At 52.4% G+C, this 21,193-nt stretch overlaps 1 protein-coding gene across 6 annotated transcripts in view; it reads right to left on the bottom strand.

Moving 5' to 3' along the window:
- NTRK3 (neurotrophic receptor tyrosine kinase 3) overlaps positions 1–21,193 on the bottom strand; it is a 398,804-nt gene that overhangs the window by 140,808 nt on the left and 236,803 nt on the right. For 3 of the 6 annotated variants that reach the window (XM_080651648.1, XM_080651643.1, XM_080651649.1), the window contains 3 exons: positions 10,982–11,085; positions 9,827–10,022; positions 8,361–8,447 (listed from right to left, as the gene is read on the bottom strand). The exons of 2 other annotated variants lie outside the window; for them this stretch is intronic. In XM_080651648.1, coding sequence (XP_080507774.1) covers positions 9,851–10,022; positions 10,982–11,085 — 276 coding nt within the window. In that variant the 3' untranslated portion in view covers positions 8,361–8,447; positions 9,827–9,850. Of the gene's footprint in view, positions 1–8,360; positions 8,448–9,826; positions 10,023–10,981; positions 11,086–21,193 lie in introns of those variants that run through there. One more of the 6 variants, XR_013959681.1, reaches the window with a different exon arrangement.

The raw sequence follows: 21,193 nt of genomic DNA, 5'->3' as shown, positions 1-21,193 counted from the left end.
GTGTGCGTAAGTATGTGCATGCATGAGTGAGCATGTGAGTGTGCGTAAGTGTGCATGTGAATGTGTGGGCGAGTATGCCTGTGTGTGCATGTGTAAGTGTGTGTGTGTGTGGATGTGCATAAGTGTGTGTGGGTGTGCATGTGCAAGTATGCATGTGTGTGTTTGTGCATGTGTGTGCGTGTTCATGTGAGTGTGCAAGTGAATGTGCATGTGTGTGCATTGCCCACGTGTGCATGCACGTGCCTGCGTCTTTGGCATGGGTACCCTCTGTGCGCCGCTGGCATTGTCCATAGGCTCCCACCAGAGTGATAAATGGGAAAGCACAAAGCGGTCCGTTTTTCTGAGTGTGTTTTCCTCTTCTTTGTTTTTATTAAACGCTGATTATTAACATTAGAAATGGAACACTGCCACAAGCAGCCATTTGCACTTAATCAGGCATCGCGCTGCCTGGGGAGTTCATAGAAACCAGGAGGCCACGTGAGAGACACTTAATGGCCACCTTCCCTAAGCGGGTCAGAAGCGCAGGCGCAGCCCACCCTGGCGGGGTGCTCCGTTCCAGTCGGGGCTTGCCGGCCAGGGCCCCCCACTCCCCGCGGGGACCGGGTCACGCCGGGGTGTGCGCAGCTGCCAGACCGGAGGCCAACTGTGTGCAAGGAGCTGGGGGGAGCCCTCCGCCTGCAGCTGTGAAAACACTCCGCTCCTCCAGGCAGGGCTGGCCCAGAGCGGGGTGGGCGGGCTCCAGGCCCAGCCAGGCCCCTGCCTTCCTGCGGGTGGGGAATGTCGGGGCGGCGTCTCCCACCGCACCCTGGGCTGTGACCAGCCTTGGAATGGGAAGTTGGCAAAGGTGAGGTTCCTGGGGGCAGGCCTTTGCAGCTTCGGAGCTGCCTGTCACCTGGGTGAGGAGGCAATTGGGAGCCACCCCTGCTGAGTCCACGCCCTTAGTCCAGAGGATGAGCTGGGGATGGGTGAGCGCCCGTCTGCTGTGGGTCCTGGTAAGAGCGGTTTCCTGCCCACGGGGAAGGAACGGGGAAGGGTGGCTGGACCCCCGGCGCCACGTGTCCTCTGGGCTGCGGACAGGTGTGACCCACTCTCCCCTCTGGGGGGTACCCCAGAGCCCCAAGGAGATACACAGCTCGCCCTAAAACAAGAACAACAGCCACAGACTAACAAGCAGCCGACTGGGTGCCTGAAGAGCCAGGATGGATGCCCGAGGGATGGCTCGGTCACTGCTCTGAACTGAGGCTTCTGGCCAAACCCCGGGATCCGGCCCCGCGGCGTTGGCTGCCTGGGACCACATTGCAAACGGCGTCTGCGCCACGCGCGTGTGTGTCTGTGTTCGCGTCAGCCCGGGGCCCCGAGGGTTTACCTGTTGCTCTCCGTCTGTGTTTAGACAGTGTGTCCCTGAGCCTGGGTCCGTGCAGGCCTCCGGGCAGGCGCAAAGCACACCTGGGGGTCATGTCCTCTGAGCACAGACGCCCTCCTCCTCCCGTCCCTCCACCCCCTGCCCCGCCCACTCCGACAAAAAGGCAGTGAATGAACTAGATCCAGAGACACAGAAGCATGGAGCAGACTGAGGGTCCTCGGAGGGAAGGCGGGGGAGGGTGGGTGGGTGGGTGTGTGGGGAGTGACAAAGGGGGGACTTGGATGCGTGTATGCATGACCCATGGACACAGACAATAGTGTGGTGAAGGCCTGGGGCTAGGGTGGGGGGAGGGGCGGGCTAGAAGAGGTCAATGGTGGGGGGGAAAAAGGGTACATCTGCAATACTTTCAACAGTAAACATTTAAAAAAACACACAAACTTTAAGATCTTTCCAAGGAAATAATGCTTCAGGCCCATAATCACAAGTGAGCCATTAACAGGACACAAATAGTTGCCATTCTTTGGAAATAAAGCATTAAGAGCACCCAGACAACCAGCAACGGTTCATAGTCTGAACAATTTTCCTTTCCTCGTCTCTGTTGCCTAGAAACTTCTTCTTAAAACCAGTTTTCAGAGCTACATTTTATGTGCCTGGCCCTATGTGCAAATTATCAAAAATATTTCCTCTTTTATTTAAAAACAGAAAGTGTTTCACTTATTCTTGTCGATATTGCCATGCCCAGCCCCTGGAGAGGAATGTAGACAACTAACCCTGGAAAGTAAAAATGGCTTCTCTGACCAACGTTCAGAATTACTATTATGAAATGTTGGTGGTTTTGCTATTTTTTTCCATGTTCACATTCAGTGTTACGGACCTTGGCTCTAACTGAGACCCGATTCTGCACTCCTCGGCAGTGCCCCCTGCATCTGGTCACCCCTGTCACTCCTCCATCTCCCACAGCAGCCACCGAGCCAGCCACCTGCCCGCCCACCCTGCCCCCCAGGAGGAAAGATTGACAGTATCAGAGTCCAGCCAGGGCCCTCTGGTCAAATTCCAAAAACAAGTCAGCCTCCATGCAATACCCAGCTCAAATGGCACTGGCTGGAGGTGATAATCATTTGGTTTAACTTCTTTATTTTGACCCAATCTATGATGCCTTCTTTAGACACACCTATGCCAGCTAGTATCTCTCTCTCTCCAAATACACACACACACACACACACACACACACACACACACACACTAGTATATACTAGAGGCCCAGTGCATGAAATTCGTGCATGGGTAGGGTCTCTAGTGGCTGCCAGCTGCCGGCCAGGGCCTTCCTTCATTCTACACCACCCCTGGTGGTCAGTGCACGTCATAGTGAGCAATCAAACTCCAGGTCATTTGAACTCCTGAGGGGACACTTCGCATATTAGGTTTTTATATATATAGATGTGTGTGTGTGTGTGTGTGTGTGTGTGCGCGCGCACGCACGTGCGCGCCCTTGAATCAGTGCCGGACCTTTCCATTTCATTTTTCCCACCATTTGCAGATATAATAATGTAGGATTTCAAGTGTATGTATCAGAAGTAGCTCATTGGAAATGCCTCTTCTTAAAGAAATCCTCAACAAACACTTTCCTCTCTTTATTTCACATGTGTCCCTCACTCTGGTTACTTGAAGAAAAAAAAAAGCTGGAATGCTTTCTGAAAGTAAAAGTTAATTTAAAAGTAAGTCAGAGGCCTTTGGTCTTACCTAGGGCTCTGTAATGAGCTGCCCTCCTTACTGGGGACAGATATTTTATTAACTTTTCCTCCCTGGCTTTCCTTATATGCAAGTCTTGTCTCTCAGGTTTAGAAAAATAATAACTTTTCCTGGCTCTCTCCGCCTTGAAGGCTAGAAGCAACATTTCAGGATCGGGTGTCTGATCAACAATGGGGGGTGCTATAAACAACAGGAGTCAGCCAAGAAGGCTAGAGAAGAATAACAAAAGGTAACATAAAATGTTGGGCTCATCCCAGCCGGTTGAGCGTTGACCTATGAACCAGGACAGTGGTCTGCAAACTCATTAGTCAACAGAGCCAAATATCAACAGTACAACGATTGAAATTTCTTTTGAGAGCCGAAAACCGACTTCTGTGCATGGGCCACGAAGTTTCAATCGCACTGTATGTGCGTGCCCGCACGTGGTATTTTGTGGAAGAGCCACACTCAAGGGGCCAAAGAGCCGCGGTTTGCCGACCACTGAACCAGGAGGTCAGGGTTCGATTCCTGGTCAAGGGCACATGCCCGGGTTGCAGCTCAATCCCCAGGAGGGGGCGTGCAGGAGACAGCCGATCCATGATTCTCTATCATCATTGATGTTTCTATCTCCCTCTCCCTCTCCCTTCCTCTCTGAAATCAATAAAAATATATTTAAAAAAAATTTTTTTTAATGTTGGGTCCATCAGCATAAGGAAAAAAGAGGGAAGAAAAACCATGTGCGTAGATAGAATAGGGAACTGGGGATTTTTCGAAGTGTAAAAGCCCCAATTCTAGTTAATTCTGCCTTTTATGTGACAGGCATTGCCCATATGCTAGGAGACAGAAAGATAAGTAAGACAACGTTTTTGTACAGTGGTCAGGATGGGCGAGCGGTCAGTTAAAATTGCACGAGCTTTTCCCTTTATTTTTTATTTTTTTTAAATATATTTTTATTGATTTTTTACAGAGAGGAAGGGAGAGGGATAGTTAGAAACATCGATGAGAGAGAGACATCGATCAGCTGCCTCCTGCACACCCCCTACTGGGGATGTGCCCGCAACCAAGGTCCATGCCCTTGACCGGAATCGAACCTGGGACCTTTCAGTCCGCAGGCCGACGCTCTATCCACTGAGCCAAACCGGTTAGGGCAGCTTTTCCCTTTAAATAACTTCCGCACGAAAGTGGTCAACCCCTCAGCCAGGAGAACAAGGTCCGTTAGCTGGAACCAACGGACCCTATTATGCAGGGGCCTATTGCTGAGCAAGCAAGAGTACATTGAGGCTGGAAAACGGGCAGTTTCTGCCTCAGAGGTCTCTAGGTAATGCATAAAAACGAAGAACCAAAAGGCAGCATTGCATGTATTTAGAAATAGGGAAGCAGCCGGTCATGGTGGCTCAGTGGTTGAGCGTCAGCCCATGAACCAGGAGGTCACGGTTCGATTCCCGGTCAGGGCACATGCCTGGGTTGCAGGCTTCATCCCCAGTGTGGGGCATGCAGGAGACAGCGGATCCATGATTCTCATCATTTCTCTCTCTCTCTCTGTTTCTCTCTCTCTCTCTGAAATCAATAAAAATATATTGTACAAAAAGAAATACGGTAGCAAAACCCAGCAGAAACAGTCCTAACATTTGAAAGGTTTTGTCTCTGGTAAGAAAAACAACAGAATGAAAAAGAGGGAAGCAGGGCGCTGGTGTTTCCTCTTTATTAGAGCCCTTTCAGCACTAGTTGGCGTTTTATACTATGGACACGCGCTCATTTATTAAAGTAAAATACAATTTTAAAATTCAACCTCAAAGAGATCTTGGCAAATGCAACGTGGCTCCACCTCATTAGTAACCAAATGAAGAGGCAAATTAAAAGAACAATGAGATATCGCTTCCACTCGCGAGGTTATAAAATGTGAAAGTAGCAATCAGAGCGAGCGTTGGCTCGGGGGTGCGGAAACGGGTCCTCAGACACTGTGGATGGGGGTGCAAAGTGGTAGCACATTCTCAGAGGTGGGTGTGGCCGTTTCTATCAGAATTTAACATATGCATATCCTTGGTTTCACTTCTGGGTCCCTAACCCTAGAAAAGTCCTTGGCATAGATGCAAAGTGGCACAGACAAAGCTTTCCATTGCATAGTCATAGCAGAAAGAAGTTAGAATCATCAGAAAGGTCCATCAATAAGAAAATGACTTGATCAGCTCCGGTCTATTCATGCCATGGAACTCAATGTACTACCTCTTAGAGGAGGTAAGCCTTCCACGTGTTGTCACGGGAAGAACTCCTACACTAACAACCGTGAGTGAAGAAAGCGAGTTGCGGGTTAGGAAGAGTTAGATTGAATCGTGACCTATCTGTGAAGTCTGAAAGGGCAGCCTTAGATGGCACAGGGTGCCTTCCTCCATGGAGGGGACTCTGATTGGGGAAGAAAGGGAAGAAATGGGAAGAGCAGGCACACCCGAGGCTTCATCTAGCAACACAGTGGAACCCGGGTTCTCGACCTTAATTCGTTCCCAAGGGCTGTTCTGTTCAAGACGCGATTTGTTTGAAAACGGAATCTTTTTTTTCCCAGTAGAAATAATGTGAATTGAATCAGTCTGTTCCAGACCCCCTAATAATTCCCTGTTTTAACCTTTCTTATGTACAGGACACATCGAATGTAGTTTAATCTAAGAGTAAACACTTATTTTCTTACATTTGTCAGACCGCCCCCTACTAGCCTTAAACGAAACCAGTTTTATATCCCTGCCCCTCAAATGCTGACCCGGGCTCACTGCTCTTCATTTACCCAAATCAACAACCTCTTTCGTTGCCATGATCATCGATCGTTTCTTTCACACCCTGAGCAGCATCAGCACTCTTGATGGCCTCTTTACATTGTAAAATCGTGCTCATCGCTGATTTTCCAGCAACAAAAAGCACCCTCTCCTTGGTTTGTTGCCTGAGAGACCCTTTTTGTAGGGCTGAGGTAGCAGCTTGAAAGGGTGGTCAGTTCGAAAACCGAAGTTTGGTTCGACAACCGAGACTCCGTGAACAACTTGGTCGAGACCCGAATTGAGACGGGAGACATTCGAGAAACGACAAGGTCTGACAGTGCAACTTTAAAGTGTGTTTGTGAACAGATTACAAACTTAAGGAAAATGTCAGAGAAACCATCTCCTAAAAAAAATAAAAGGTTTCTAGAACGTGAATACGTCCTGACGTCCAAACCCCAGCTGGAGATCTATCCCCATGTGGAAGGAGCAGGATCCCCTTAGGGAGGTCGTGGGTGTGTCATACGTTCAAACACTCCGAGGTCATGATGAAAACAACCTATTTTTCACTTCATCTACTTCTGAAATGTTTGTTTTAATTGGGTGATCAGCCAGTTCTGTGAAGGATGCGATCGCAGACATAAATTACCCTTTGAAACCACTACTTGAAAAAAAACACACACAGCACTAATGTAAACAAAGCCAAACATAAAAAACAATTCCAGCCCAACTCTGCAACTATCTTAAGAACAAGATGTATTCAGTCCAGTGCAAGGGCAGTGAACCCTTGACTGAGTTGGATTCACCTGCCTCTTGAGTCAAGTCAATGCCTACTTGACTCAACAAATGGCAAGTGTTACATCTGGCCAGATCATCCTGGGACACCCACACAGGGGCCCTGGTTCACAGCCTGCATTCCAGGCAGGCAAGGGCCTTGTTGCTTTGCTCCATTACAATTTTTAAAAATATATTTTTATTACTGATTTCAGAGAGGCTGGGAGAGGGAGAGAGAGGTAGAAACATCAATGATGAGAGAGAATCATCGGTCGGCTGCCTCCTGCATGCCCCCTACTGGGGAACAAGCCTGCAACTGGGGCATGTGCCCTGACCTCGAACTGTGACCTCCTGGTCGACGCTCAACCACTGAGCCACCATGGCCGGGCTCCATTATAATTTGTTAAGTTCAGACACAGAAGATGCCCCAAGTCCTTGCAAGCCAGCGAGGGCTGCCTGCAGTTGCTGCTGACCAGGGAGGGGAGGAGGAGGTAAAACGAGAAGTCTTTTCCCCTCCATCCAGCACAAGGCTCCCAGTCAGGACGGAGAGAACAGCATTGCCCATGCCAAGTGCAAGAGCAGGGTACGTTTCAGGAGGTCAGCGCGTAATTACACGGTCAGGAATTTCCCTCCTCCGAGCCCTGGGGGGATAAGACACCCCACTCAAACTATGTCAGAGGAAGAGCTGAAATACCCTGGCCAGGAGCCAGGAGCCAGTGTGGGGCCCTGTCTGTCCTCGCTTTCACAGCGGGAAGGGCCTCATCAGATGAGGCTGGTGGGTGTGGAATTGGAGAGCAAGGGACCTGCAGCGTTTGCACGTGGGCCTGGGGTTCCTTTTTGCTACCCAGGCAGAGTTTGCAGATGAGAGGAAAGTAACTGCTCCCTTTTTTAATAAAACGCTCATCCATTGCGAATTGTCCCCAAAACATCACAAGAAGGAAAATCAAAAATAAAGACCTTCCCATTTCTTTCTTTTTTAAAAAATATTTTTTTTATTGATCTCAGAGAGGAAGGGAGATAGAGAGATAGAAACATCAATGAGAGAGTATCATTGATTGGCTGCCCCCTGCACGCCCCCCACTGCGGAGAGGGATTGAGCCCACAACCCGAGCATATGCCCCTGGCCGGCATCGAACCGGGGACCCTCCAGTCCACAGGCCGACGCTCCATCCACTGAGCCAAACCGGCCAGGGCAAGACCTCCCCATTTCTATTGTCCTTGGCCACAAGTTCAAGCCCTCAAAATTCATTTTGCAAATAGCTGCTGCACCTTCTAAGGGCTTCTCTGTAAACAGAGAGACAAACACCAACAAACACCAAAGAAAACTCCAGGGCGAGCAATGAAGAGAGCTTGTGGCTGTCACCCTGATATAACCAGACCCGGCTGCAATGGGACCCTCACCTTGGTCTCCTCCAAGGAAATGAACATAGTGTATAGGCGCCGCGTTTTAAAACCGGTGTGGTTATGTTTTATGTATTTAACTAGAGGCCCGATGCACGAAATTCGTGCAAGGGGCTCAGCCCTTGCAGCCACGGCGGCTTGCCTCGGCCCTCGCAGCCCCAGCTTTGTCCCGAAGGTCGTTCGGCTGTCCGGTCTAATTAGCATATTATGCTTTTATTATTATAGATTACCACAGCAAGTGCTATGAGGCATGTGTGACAGGAGGGGAAACTGAGGCCTAGGCCAGCCAGTCTGCAGGGAACAGAAACAAGATACAAAACTCAGAACATGGAATCTCACTTACCAGGATCAAGTGAGCGGGAGAAGCTGCAGTGGACATGCTGGAGAGAAGCTGGCGGTCATGACATGGTAGTTCTTCCTTTCAGCAGCCCCAATGGGGGTCCCTGAAAAAAAGATGCTCTGCCCTTTGCTGTGGCCCCACCCCTTCTCTCTACTGGGCATTGTCCTGCCCCAGACCCCGCCCTCTGCTGTGGCCCCGCCCCTTCCTGCTGCTGGGCATTCTGTCCTGCCCCAGACCCTGCCCCCTGCTGTGGCCCCACCCCTCCCTGCTTCTGGGCATTCTGCCCTGCCCCAGACCCCGCCCTTGGCCCTCTGTCTTTAAAGCCCATTCAATTTTTCTCCCCCCACCTGTGGGTATTCAGTTCTTCCTCAACTCCCATGTGGCTTCTTGTGGATGTGGCCCCCCTCTGCCCAGGGTCATGATTAGCTGTGAACGTGCCTGCACCCTCCACCCACTAGGGGAATGACCAAGGCCTTCCAGGTTTTCCCAATCCTCACATCTCAGTGAAGTAATCTGCATGTGTTGCCAGTGAACACGTTGACATTCCCTGAACTGAATTGCAGTTGGTTGGTTGGGAGAAGGATATGTAGGTAATAGCGTAGTTTTCTAATATACGTACTGGTGATTTTTATAATCGAGAACACTGCAAACCTCGGGGATGGGGGAAAGAGAGGCAAATATCGAACATCTCCCTGGGTAACAGCTCAGGAGTCTTAAACACCCCAACAGGAGCAAGGCAAAGGGCATGGCCCAGGCCAAGGGGCCCCACTGCACCCGGAATCATAGAGGAATGTGTCTGAGAGGCTCAAGGATTTCCAGGAGCTCACTCCCATACATATGCACGATCCATGCTGAGAATCACCCCTCTGGGACACCAGCTTCCATAAGTCTGTTCCTCCCGTGTGCCTAACGAGTGCCTTTCTCCCGCTTCTGCTGCGGGGGCTGGTCGGGGAGCCCCGGGTCAGTCTCGGGAAGGCCCTCTGCCATTTCTGAGGTCCCTCTGTTAGACTGTTGTGTCTCTGTGTCCCCAGGAAGGTGATGATCTCGGAGGAGCATGTTGCCATTGTGAGAGGCAGCATTCGCCATGCCCTCCAGCACAGGACGATGCGTCCCCGTGGGAGGTTGTCCTGGTTTTGTTGACCTGGGAAGCCTGGTTACAGGCAAGTGCGTGAGGGGGACTGTCAATCAGGGACCTTCCGGACCTAGAAGTCCATACCCGTACCCTGTCCTCCGATTGTCTTCCAAGACAAATGGCAAATAATGAGTCAGGAGGGTGTGAGGACACTGAAGGGCCTCCTAGGCTTTTGGGGGAGGGGTGTGTGTGTGGTAAAAAGGGCTCCCCGAAGAAGGATGAGGTGGAGGGCTTCCGGTATGCGGGCGGGGCCCACTGACTCTCCCTGACCTTTAGCCACGGCCAGCACTGGACGACAGTGGAAAAGCCACGCCCCCAGGCCTAGGCTCCCGAGGCACCTAAAATCCTACCTCGAGAAACATCTCCTTTTGCCTTCAATTCTGTAGAGATGTGGCCACGGCAAGCCCCTGATGCAGAGGCTGTGCATGCTGGAGAGGAGCTAGTCCCTCCTCGCTCCCACGGTGCCGGGCTGTGTGGGAATCTGAGTCTGTTTTCACAAGGAGGCTCGAGCACATCACACTGCCAATGCTGCCCGAGAAATCGGCCCTTGGGGAATGAGAAATCCAGTTCAAGTCCACAGATGTCTACTCAGTACGTGTTAGGCGCATGTCATCGCCCAGGGACTTAAGGCACGTTCCCCTTACCCATCAAGAGGAGTTGAGACACTGGGGACTTTTTGTCCCAGGCCTTATTATGACCTTGTAATTTACATGACCAGGTGGCAAAGGCCAAATGGAAACTATGATTTATTACCAGGGACAAGGAAAAGGCAAGTGTCTGCCCCTTAGGTAGGCTGGCTGCTTTCACGGGACATAACCTTTGAGAAGGCATCTCACCACCCACAGACACAGAAATTACACACTTCTTAAAAAGTGACATGGCCTGGCCGGCGTGGCTCAGACCTGCAGGGGAGAGTAGTTAGGGGCAACCAGGCTGGCAGGGGAGTGGTTAGGGGGTGATCAGGCTGGCAGGCAGAAGCAGTTAGGGGCAATCAGGCAGGCAGGCAGGGAAGCATTTGGGAGCCAGCAGTCCTGGATTGTGAGAGGGATGTCCCAGATTGGAGAGGGTGCAGGCTGGGCTGAGGGACACACACACACACACACACACACACACACACACACACACCCCGTGCACGAATTTTGTGCACCAGGCCGCTAGTGTATATATATAAAGAAAAGAATTCTCAGATCCAAAGTATCAGCAGTGATGAGGTGGGGCAACCCCGATTTAAACCCTTCTATGCCTCGTGGGACTCTCATGAGGAGAATGACAACATGTGCCTCTTCCTTACCACCCATCTATACCTTCGAAAGACATTAATGGAAACAAGTCTTGGAATCTCATGAAAGGAAAACGTATTGTGTGAAGAAGAAAGATATAAAGAAAACTGGAAAAGAGAAAAGAGAAATGGGGGGAGCTTTAAAGCGAGTGTGCCAAAGAACCCCAGTACCTTCCGGCTACGAGGGTATCCGAGGGCGCGTGGTTATCCTACCTGGAGAACTCACCTGGAATGACTGGCACGGGGGAGTTTAGTGAGGATCCACGTGGGGCCACGGGATGGCATCAGGATGTGCAGCTGGAGGTGGTCCACCCTGTCCCTGGGCCCTGCCTCAAAGGATAAACGTGCGCGTGATGTGTGGATGTTCTTCGGGGAACATCGTCCGGCCCCGCAGCCAGCCCAGGGCGTCCTTGGGCACCTTACAGACGGCGTTTACCCTCAGCAAACCCGGGGCCCAGCTCCCAAGATCACATTGGATCCGTCGGTCTCTGCACAGCATTGGACTTGACCACCTTCAACCTTGACCTTTATATTCAGCACCCTTCCCTGTTGGTGTGAATGCATGTTGCTGACTTATACCTGAAGGATTTCAAGGAGGGTGGACACATCGTTTTCCCACTGCGAAGGGGACGAGATCTTTGCTCACGTGTTTAATTGTAATTCCTTGATAGCCTCAAATCCAGGACAGTGCTTACTTTGAATGGCTATCTGGTTGTATTATTTAAAGATTGAACATTCATCGCAGTTAGGAACAGCCTCGCAAAATAAAATGTGGTGGTCATTGCAAAAAATAAAATAAAAAATAAGAGGAGGAATGAATCCAGCTCAAACGAGAGCACGGGTGTTTTATAACTTTATTTGAGAAGAGACCCTACATAAACTATGTCAGGAGGATACAGTCTACACACGATTTCATCACTCAGTAAATGGAGTCGTTAACGTGACACTGAAGATATGATACCATGAGGGAGACGGACGGACAGATGGCCAAGGGGTATTTACAACGCTCGCTCGCGCAGGCTTCATTTATACCGGAGTGGGTATATACATATATACATGTACATGTGCATATACATACATAGGGCCATACATACACACACATATATACATATATATGTATAAAATGCTTTTTGACAGAAACCAAGAAAAGGGTGTGCCTTCGGGTAGCGATTACCCACTGGAAAGCCAAGAATGGTGGGTTTTCATGAGCGTCGTGGTGCTAGGCTCCGCCCCACATGTCCCGCCAACGCTGACTGGTTCCCATGACGACCCACGTTGGCTCGGGTGGAAGCGTGAGGGTGGAGGATGGGGTGATGGGGACCGGCCGAGAGCGAAGGACATGCACAGTGGGAGGAATGACCTTTGGTGATACCGGTTACATCATCCTTTTGTATTAAACATAAGTTATTAATGCGATTTAAAAAAATAATTTTTCTGTTTTCTTTTGATGTTAGGGGAGGAAGGAAGGGTGGGGCTGGGAACCCAGAAAGGAGAGCTCTTGCCTTTTCAACACATCCCTCCATATGGACAACCCGTACCCCCTATCCTGGGGCCCCCTGACCAAGGTAACACCCACTTTATTTTTTTTTTTTTGCATGAAGAACACCTTTACATGAGAATTTGATGTTGCTCATGAGCCTCTTCTCCAGAGGCAAATACAGTCATCATGTTAACGAAAGCGATTCTCCAAGACTCACCGGGATGCAAATGAAGTGAGCACAGCCAATGGGTTTAGTTGTCCTTAAAAAAAAAAAATGGAAAGACATTCCCTCATCAAAGGAGGGGCACGACTGGTGAATCCCAGGTTTGCTAAAATCCTCAGCCGCCCATTGTAAGGCAGTGACGTTGGGATTCAAATGCTAGGAAGCCAGCATGACCAACACTTTCCAGCAGCCTGGGGGTGGGAGGAGGGCAACAGACCAGCATCGTGGAGGGATACTTCTAAGTCATGAGACAGAACTGAGGAACCACCCATGGAGACCGAAATAAACGCAGTTGAGCACGCCTGGACTCTGCCCCAGCCAAGGTCTGCACCAGCGAGTGCCTGCTTGGCAACCGTGTATCTGTCCACTGCTAAGCTTCTCCCAGGCTACGCCACGTGGTGGTAGTTTTTCTTTCTTTCTTCCTTCCTTCCTTTCTGAACTCTGTAAGATAACCCTGGCCTCAGAACAAGCGTGTGCACACGTCCCAGGCCCACATGCCATACACACCATGTTCAAGGTCAGATGGCCAATATATGAATACGAACGTGGGGAAACACACACACACACACACACACAGAGGATCGGACGAGATAGAGTCACGTTACATATATTTAGTACAGAAAGCTTCGGGGTGGGGGTGGGGGTGGGGGTGGAAATCAGCTACGACGGCACCCGAACTTCATTTGCAAAATTGCTCTCGGAGAACACAGCATCCGACCGGAGCATGGAGCAGGTGCCGGCTGATTTACCAGATGCCCGAAGGCTGCTTGGGACATCAGCCTGAAGACGAAGGGACATGTAATGTCCAGTAGGAAACGAATCTGTGTACAGCATTTACAAGGCAATAAATCCTTCCTTTCCCTCGAAATAAGATATGTAAAGTAGCACTTAGTTTAAATACAAGTTTTCTTCTGCTTTTAGACCTAGCCGTAAAAAGCCATTCATGCAAAAAATTACCTCCAGTCTGTGCTGGACGATTGAAGGACACTTCTCCTGAAAGCGAGTCCCTTTCGCATAGGGAAGGGGAAAAAAAAATTCCACTCGGGACAGCCAGCCACGGCTGGGAGTGGAAAATGCAAGACTTTGGTGTCTGTAGGGCATCTGCCTTAAGAACCCAGACGTATCACTGAGCTCACCTCCACGGAGGCAGAGGGCTAGACGCGCCCTTGAAAATTTTAGGAATTGTCCAGAAAAAGTACTGAGAACCTCTCCAGGAATTTATTCTCTAGCCTGTTCCCTCCCAAGCCTCCTACGGACACCCCCTCTCCTTCTAAAGATGCAGCCCCATCTCAGACCACCTTTCCCAGCCAGTGGACCGGTTGATTCCCATCAGGCAACTCCCAACTCCTCCTTCACTGTTCTAACGGGGATTTCTACTTGGTCCTTCCTGTGCACGTTCATTCTAACCTAGGTTTGTCCTTAGTTCCAATATAAAACAAGGCTCCTATTCTAAAGGATTCTCAGAGAGAACTGTTGACCCTGCCCTCGTCAATAATCCAGAGAGACGTGTGCCTTTTTCTCATGGCGGGTGTGAGCGCTGGAACGGGATGCCCCCAAGAGGATGAGGGATGGAAGAAGAACGGCGTCTATCCCCTTGCTCGCTCCAAGGTTAAACATCGCTGTCCCACAGACCTTGGTCTCTGGCCTGCTGTCTCCACCTTACAAAGCACCCCTATGGTCCTGCACACGGGGTATGGGGGCTGTTCAGAGCCCTGGATGGCCCAGAGGCAGAGGCCGTGGAATTTATCTACCACCTGGAAACCAGGAGACAGCCTTTAAGATGCAGTGTGCAGGGACCGCCTCGCCTCCCCGCACGGGGCCATCCTGACACGAGCTGCGTACTAATGTGTGTGACAACTGGGCGGGCACGGAGCAGTGTGACGTCGTGAGCTTCTGCTGCACTCCCGTCCTCAGTGCGCCCGCCAGCCTGGCCCGATGGAGGCCAAGAGGGGCCATGTGCGCTTTCCCCGGGATTGTTTAAGGCATGGTTAGCTGCCGGACCACACGTGTGACGAAGGGGTGGCCGCTGGCATGCAAAGCAGTGCCCAGCCTGAGTCTCCAAAGTGCCCCACAGCAGCAGCACCGGGCCCATTTCTGACCTCGGAGTTCACAGCGTCAGCTCACGCCTGGGAGGCACCGCCTCCAATGCACAGAGCGGAACAAAGACCTGCACGTGGGCGTGGCGTGTGCAAGAAAGGGGTGCCAGTAAGCGGTCCCCCGCTGGGGGGTGGACAAGCCGAAGGTGCCTTGTGAAGACTGTAGTTGGGGGGTGCCTGTGCCCACGGGTGTCTGAGTGTCTTTGTTTCCAGGAGACCACGTGGCGTGGCTTGGGAAAAGCTTAGCGGTGAATTGTTTGGGTGTGTGAGCCCAAACCCTGTCCTTTCCCTTAGGAGGCCAAGAACGTGACAGAAACAGCTAAGCCTCCAGGCTTGAAATGAATTCGAGATGCAGGCACTTGAACTTAAGAAGAAAGTCTTTTCAGAGGAGGACCCCGTGGACAGGAAGGAAGGTCCATCAGGACAGCCAGCCTTGGGTGAACGGAGGGGTGTTCGCTGTCCCTGGTGCTGAAACAGAGACCCAGGCGCTCTCAGCAGAGGCTGACTTTAGGGGAGTGGCCTTGTACTATGTTTGAGGAGCCTCGTTTCGGCGCCATTTCCAAGGGAAGCAGCCCTGAAGCGACCCCAGTTTCCCCGTGGGACGGAGTTAACACATCATCTTAACGCGGATGGGGCAGCACTTCCAACCACCTCCCCATTCCGGCCCTGCCGGCACAGCCCCTCATGGGAGGCGAGGACCCCACGCCCTTAGAAAGGAAGCCTGTAAGTGGACGGATTCAACATCAGGGTCTGCAGGCACCGCCCACTGACACCTGCTCCCGACACCCACTGCAGACACAGGACTGCTGTGCTGCTGACCACACCCCGAAACGCGGGCTTCTGACTTCGTCTCTGCCCGATTTTGTCACATTCTGAGAAACGGAGCAGAGGTCTTACTATGCTCAAGAGAAAGTCCAACATCATAACCAATTCCTTCCTACCTGCCGCACCCTGCCCCCCGCTCAACCTCCCCCAGCCAATACACACGAGATCTGAGAAAATCGAACCTGCTTGAGAAAGAACTCGATTCTTCCCCTAACTGCACCTGGAACTTAGAGAGAAAGGGAGGGAGAGAGAGAGAGAGAGAGCGCAGACTGCTGTTTTCTCTCACATTCAGAGAGAGAGAGAATTCTCTTGCCCTGACTTGCCTGCTTTCATTTCCTTTTGACAACGATGCCCTTGAGCTCACCCGCAGGGCCCACACCAGAACCAAGAAGGTCCTCCTCTGCGGGTAGCAGAAGCTGAACGGGCCATGTGGGTTGCCTCCAGCTGCAACGGGCTTGCAGGAGCCTCTGCTTTTAGGCAAGAACTACAATCCATCTTTCCCAGCCTTGAAAAGAAAATAACCCGCCCGGCAACATGGCTCAGGGGTGGAGCCTCGACCTATGAACCAGGAGGTCACAGTTCGATTCCTGGTCAGGGCACAGGAAGCAGCCAATTGATGATTCTCTCTCATCTTGATGTTTCTCTCTCCCTCTCCCTTATTCTCTGAAATCAAATGAAAAAAACACACAAAACAACACTTTTTTTTTAAAGTCATGCACAGCATTGAGTCAGTTGCATCACACCTGAATGTTGCTTGAAGAGCTAAAGGAAATGACATTCCAGAGATTTAACTTGCCAAGCAGCCACCCCTGCCGGGTGCTTAGATTAGTGGCGGGTGACACTGCGGCTGTAATCTGGCCTCAGGACGGATGGTCGGGGTTCATGTTCAGGCAGGTGCACTGCTCAGCAGGAACCCCGCTCACACCTTCGCTGGTGCTCAGGGCTATTAGAAGGGGGTTCAGCACCTGGACCCCCCTCTAATGATGGCCCTGGAAGGCACGTGGTACCGCTTCGGGTGCTTTCCGCAAGATCAGGCGCACCACCCGATTTACAGAGGCGGCTTCACATGGTCTTACTTTCAAGAAACAAGACATTTAGATGTGCACACCCTCAGGACAGCAACCACGGGGGAAGGGAGCTCAATGCAACAGGAGATGCCAATTTGCTACGAGTTGTCTGGGATCCCAGGCCTGCAAACAAGATCTCAGCAGTCCCTTTCCAGTGACAGAGCCCAGCGGCGACACAGCCTCTTCCTGCCTGGAGTTCTGTAAAGGTGTCATCCACCCCGCAGAGAGGAAAAAGCCAAGGATAAACTAGATACCGCACTCCGGGGAGATTAAAGGGAGGTGCCCCTCAAAGCAAAGCACAGCCCAGCAGCAGCTCCCAGCTCCGCACGCAGCGCGCCTGCCTGCCACCCTCACTGCCCAGGGTGGGCTCTCCGCATGCCAGGCCCCGGGGAGCCCGCAGAGCGCGTGGGCAGCTGTGACCTCGTCTGGGGGCTCACACGTACCCTCCGGGGCAGACGGGCGGTTGTGCACGGTTCTCTTGTAGATGTAGAAGCAAGAAGTGGAGGTGCCACAGTCACTCGGCAGGGAATTGGAGCTCAGAAATCCCCTGCCTCTCCTCCTATAACCTCCCCGCCACCTCAACCGCCACCTTATCAGAGACAGCATTTAAAATGGACCCTCCCTTCCCGCGGCCCGTCCTCCCTAAGGAAATGAGACGGATAACCATTAGAAAGCACCTTGGAGCTACTCGAAGGGACCAAGGAAAGAAGCAATGTTGAACTGGCCCGGGCTTATGAGAAACAGAGTGTCTGTAGGCAACAGGGGGTGGGCTGGAGGGGATGAGTGTGTTCCTAATGTGAACGTGGACAGCCCATCACAGGGCTCCTCACAGCAGAGAAAAGGACAGAGTCAGAGCATCCCTGCGACACAACCACCTGTGGGCTACAAGGTCCGGTCTCCCAGCTCCTCCTGTGACTTTGGACTTCCACTTCATTCTCCCTAAAAAAGGAAGCACACTCCCAGGCTCAGTTCTGTGCTCAGGGTATAGACCTGTGTGGATTCCACAGCCCCTCTGCGAAATAAACACTCGGCGGGCGCGTGGCGGGCGCTCCAGTTCTGAGGGACAGGGTGCACCCGCCCTGGCGTGGGCCTGGGAGGAAAGAGGCCTGGTTTACAAAGTATCAGCATATGGAGCAGCTGGGGGAGGGGGAGGGAGGGGGGAAAAAGCCAGAGACATTGAAAGGAAAAGCTGTCTATGGCAGCTCCCCTTTTCTAACCAAGTCAGAAGGAAGAAAAGGCTTCAAAAACACAGACTGGGCACCCTAATGGGCTCCTTGTTCCAGGGTCGCTCCTATAAAAGCTGCCATGAGGTGCTAATGGGGAGCTAATCCCGTGGTCCGAGGGGCTGGTAAGAGACTGACACACGGGCTGGAAAAGCATGGCTTTCCTCTGGGGAAATCCCGGCTCCACAGGCCGGTGAGGCTCAGGCTCAGGAAGAGCACTGGCCAGTGAGCTCTCCCTGGCTCTGCCGAGAGGATCCAGCTCCAGGGGTGGGGCTGGAGCCAGCAGACAGAGGAAGGGTTCGAAGTCAGGGGGACATTCAAAGGAGAGCTGCAAGAGATGGACTGAGCACAGAGGAAAACGGGGCTCGCCCAGCCGGCGTGGCTCAGTGAGCGTCAACCTATGAACGGGAGGTCACAGTTCGATTCCCGGTCGGGGGGCACAGGCCTGGGTTGCGGGCTCCATCCCCAGTGCGGGGTGTGCGGGAAGCAGCCGATCCATGATTCTCTCTCATCGTTGTTTCTCTCTCTCTCCCTTCCCCTTCCTCTCTGAAATCAAGAAAAGTATATTTTTAAAAAAACCGGAAAGAAAACGGGCTGCATCTCCAGGGTGGGAACGTTTGCACGCTTGCTCTAGGTGAGGCCTGAGAAGTTGTGACGGTAACTGATCTGCACAGCGGGTGGAAACAGATCGGCCTGCCCCATCACCTGAACCAGAGAAGGGGCACGCCTGCTACCAGCTGGCAGCTGCCCGCTTCATACTAAAGACATTTCCCCGGGGCACAGGTAATCGAGGTGACTTATAATCAGGCACCCCCCAGCCGCACCCGGGCCAGCCGGCTCACTTCCCGTGTCTCGTGGTGCCTCAACCTTCCCAAGGAAATCTAACCCTCTCACTCCAAGTTCCAGCTCAAGGCGAATGTTTGAGTTTTATATCGAATTGTTTCAGCCCCAACATAGGTCCCGCAATCTGCCTGAACTAGCTCCCGTGTATAGTTGTACTAGGCCTTACTCAAGCCCACATTCCGTGCTTCCCACCTCCTTAGAACACTGAGGTGAAATCATGTTTAATTTCGCTGCGTGTGACCCCTCTCTGCCACAGAGAATTAATCCCGTAAAATCTGCATCCGGGTTAGGTTGGTTTTTGTGTTTCTCCAAGAAAACGAATCCAGCCTTTACACAGGAAGGCTGTGGAAACTCGGGATTCAGTCTTCCTTGAAAAAGCCCTAACTTTATAAATGCACAACGACTGGGTGATGATAATTAAAAAAACCAACAGTGAGCTATAGATCAATTTAAGAAACCACAGGCCCGATTCACACTTACTGGTGAGCGCACATGGGTGTGCGCATAAACACACACACACACACACACACACACACACACACACACACACGAAGATCAGTGGGAAAAACACGTGCAGCACATGGCCTTGTTGGACTGTATTGGACCAATGGGAGTGCGGAGGGGTGTGTGTGCGCGCATGCCCATGTGTCAGACTTTGTCCTGTGTCACTGTGTGAGCGTGAGCATCTAGATTCTAGAACATAACACGCCGCTCATCGCTGCTGGTAAATAAAGATCAGGTTTGCTTCTGTGCGGCTGCGACATTACTTGGCCCAGACGTCCATTTTCCCAGTCAATAAACACAGTGTCTTTGGCTGCAGGCTGCCATTGCTCCGAAAGAAAGAGCTGAGACTGTACAAAGAGACGCTTGTTACGCGTCTCAAAGACAAGAAGCCAAGTGGGAAGTAAAATTTCATGGAGAATCACAATCGGAAAAGCCGCAGAGAAATCTGTGCTCCAGCCTTCAGGGGAAAGCATTCCGAAACCCCGAGGCGAGTTTCCCCAAACGCCCGATACCGCGGCAGACCTACAGGCCGGAGGGGGCTGTGGCTAAGCGAAGGGGCTTTGCTTCAGACTCCTGGTGTCCTGAACGGCCCTCGTTCGCAGAGAAGCTACCAGCTGGCAGCTGAGGCTTCCCCTGGCCGCTGTGTCTCCACGTGGCACCACCAGTGAGTTAGAAAGAGATCTGGGGGTGCTGGGCCCACCATCTGTGTGAGGAGAGAGCTGACCGGCCGGGCCTGAGGGACAGCTGCATCCTCTGTCCCAACCAGCAGAAAAGAGGCCAGGCCGGGCCGGCGTGGCTCAGTATGTAATTGAGCATTGACCCATGAACCTGTCAGGGCACATCCCCAGGTTGTGGGCTTGATCCCCTAGTGGGGGGCGTGCAGCAGGCAGCCGATCCATGATTCTCTCATCACTGATGTTTCCATCTCTCTCTCTCACTCTCCCTCCTCTCTGAAATCAGTAAATTTTTTAAAGGTGCCGGGGCTGCCTTTCTTACAAGGAAACACCTGCACAGACACAGGCCGAGCCCTCTGTCCATCAGAACCCGACGCCCCGCCTGGCCCCTGGCTGCAGCCGTCCCCTGGGGCACGTGGACCTGGACAAGCTGAAGGCCTGGGCGCCCAGGGCTCACGGATTCCTTATCAACCATTCCGCTTTGTGCGGCGCCAGATACGCCGCCAAACTGTGTCCTCGGCAGAGTGGCTTCCGGGCCCTCCCGTGCGGTCCCTGCGGGGGAAGCCAATGCCATGACAACCACTGTCACTCGGAGCGGAAAGCCTGGCCCAGCATGGCGGTCCGACAGAGGTCAGCACTCCCCTCCTACATCCCCATCCCCACCCGGGCTCCTGGGGACCCAGAGCACATGGGTGGGGAAGGGAGAGGCCGCGGCAGAGGGCGGCCACCGGGGTCCAGGCGGGAGGTGCCCAGACCCTGCGCCTGCATCTCAGTGAGCTCTGCAGCCAGCGCCGAGCAGGCGGCTGATGGCCATGTCGACGCTGTCTGACACACGGAAGCCACCGCAGGGCAGGCCCCTTCAGAAGTCCTGATGCAGCCGTCCATTCCGCCCGTCCGCAGGAAGTGAGAGCTTTCTGCTCCGTGCGCTGCGACACCCATTTCCTCCCACGCGGTTTGCAGTCCCGGGCTTCACCTCCTGGGAAGACTTTCTCGGAGTCGGAGGGGAAGGATGTCAGTCCCACGGAAGCAGGAGGATAGGAGCCAAAAGCGAAAAAGAGAAAAAGAAAAAGAAGAAAAATGGAAGACAATCTTCTTTACGGAGATGTACTTTCCGGCGGCAGAAAGCGGAAGTCCAATGATCTGGCCCAGGTTTGTTTCTCCACCCCCGGCGTGGGCGCGGGGATGAAGGTCAGGTAGCTGGTAAGTGGAGACGGGACATGAACACTTGGCCAAGAAAACAAAACACTGAAGAAAGCTGTGCGTTCGAGTGGATCCCTGTAGTTAACTTATTGGTCCTGCTGCTGCTGTTTTCATGGCTCCCGTGTGCTCTCCTTAAATGAAAGAACAGCCCCGCCGGGGCGGCTCAGGGGTTGAGCGTCAACCTATGAACCAGGAGGTCACAGTTTGAGTCCCGGTCAGGGCACATGCCCGGGTTGCGGGTTCGATCCCCGGTAGGGGGCGTGCAGGAGGCAGCCGATCCATGATTCTCTCTCATCATGGATG

Source organism: Plecotus auritus (assembly GCF_963455305.1).
Source record: "Plecotus auritus genome assembly, chromosome: 15".
NCBI classification, from domain to species: domain Eukaryota; kingdom Metazoa; phylum Chordata; class Mammalia; order Chiroptera; family Vespertilionidae; genus Plecotus; species Plecotus auritus.
Note: the sequence above shows the minus strand (reverse complement) of the source record. Positions and strands in the feature narration are given on the sequence as shown.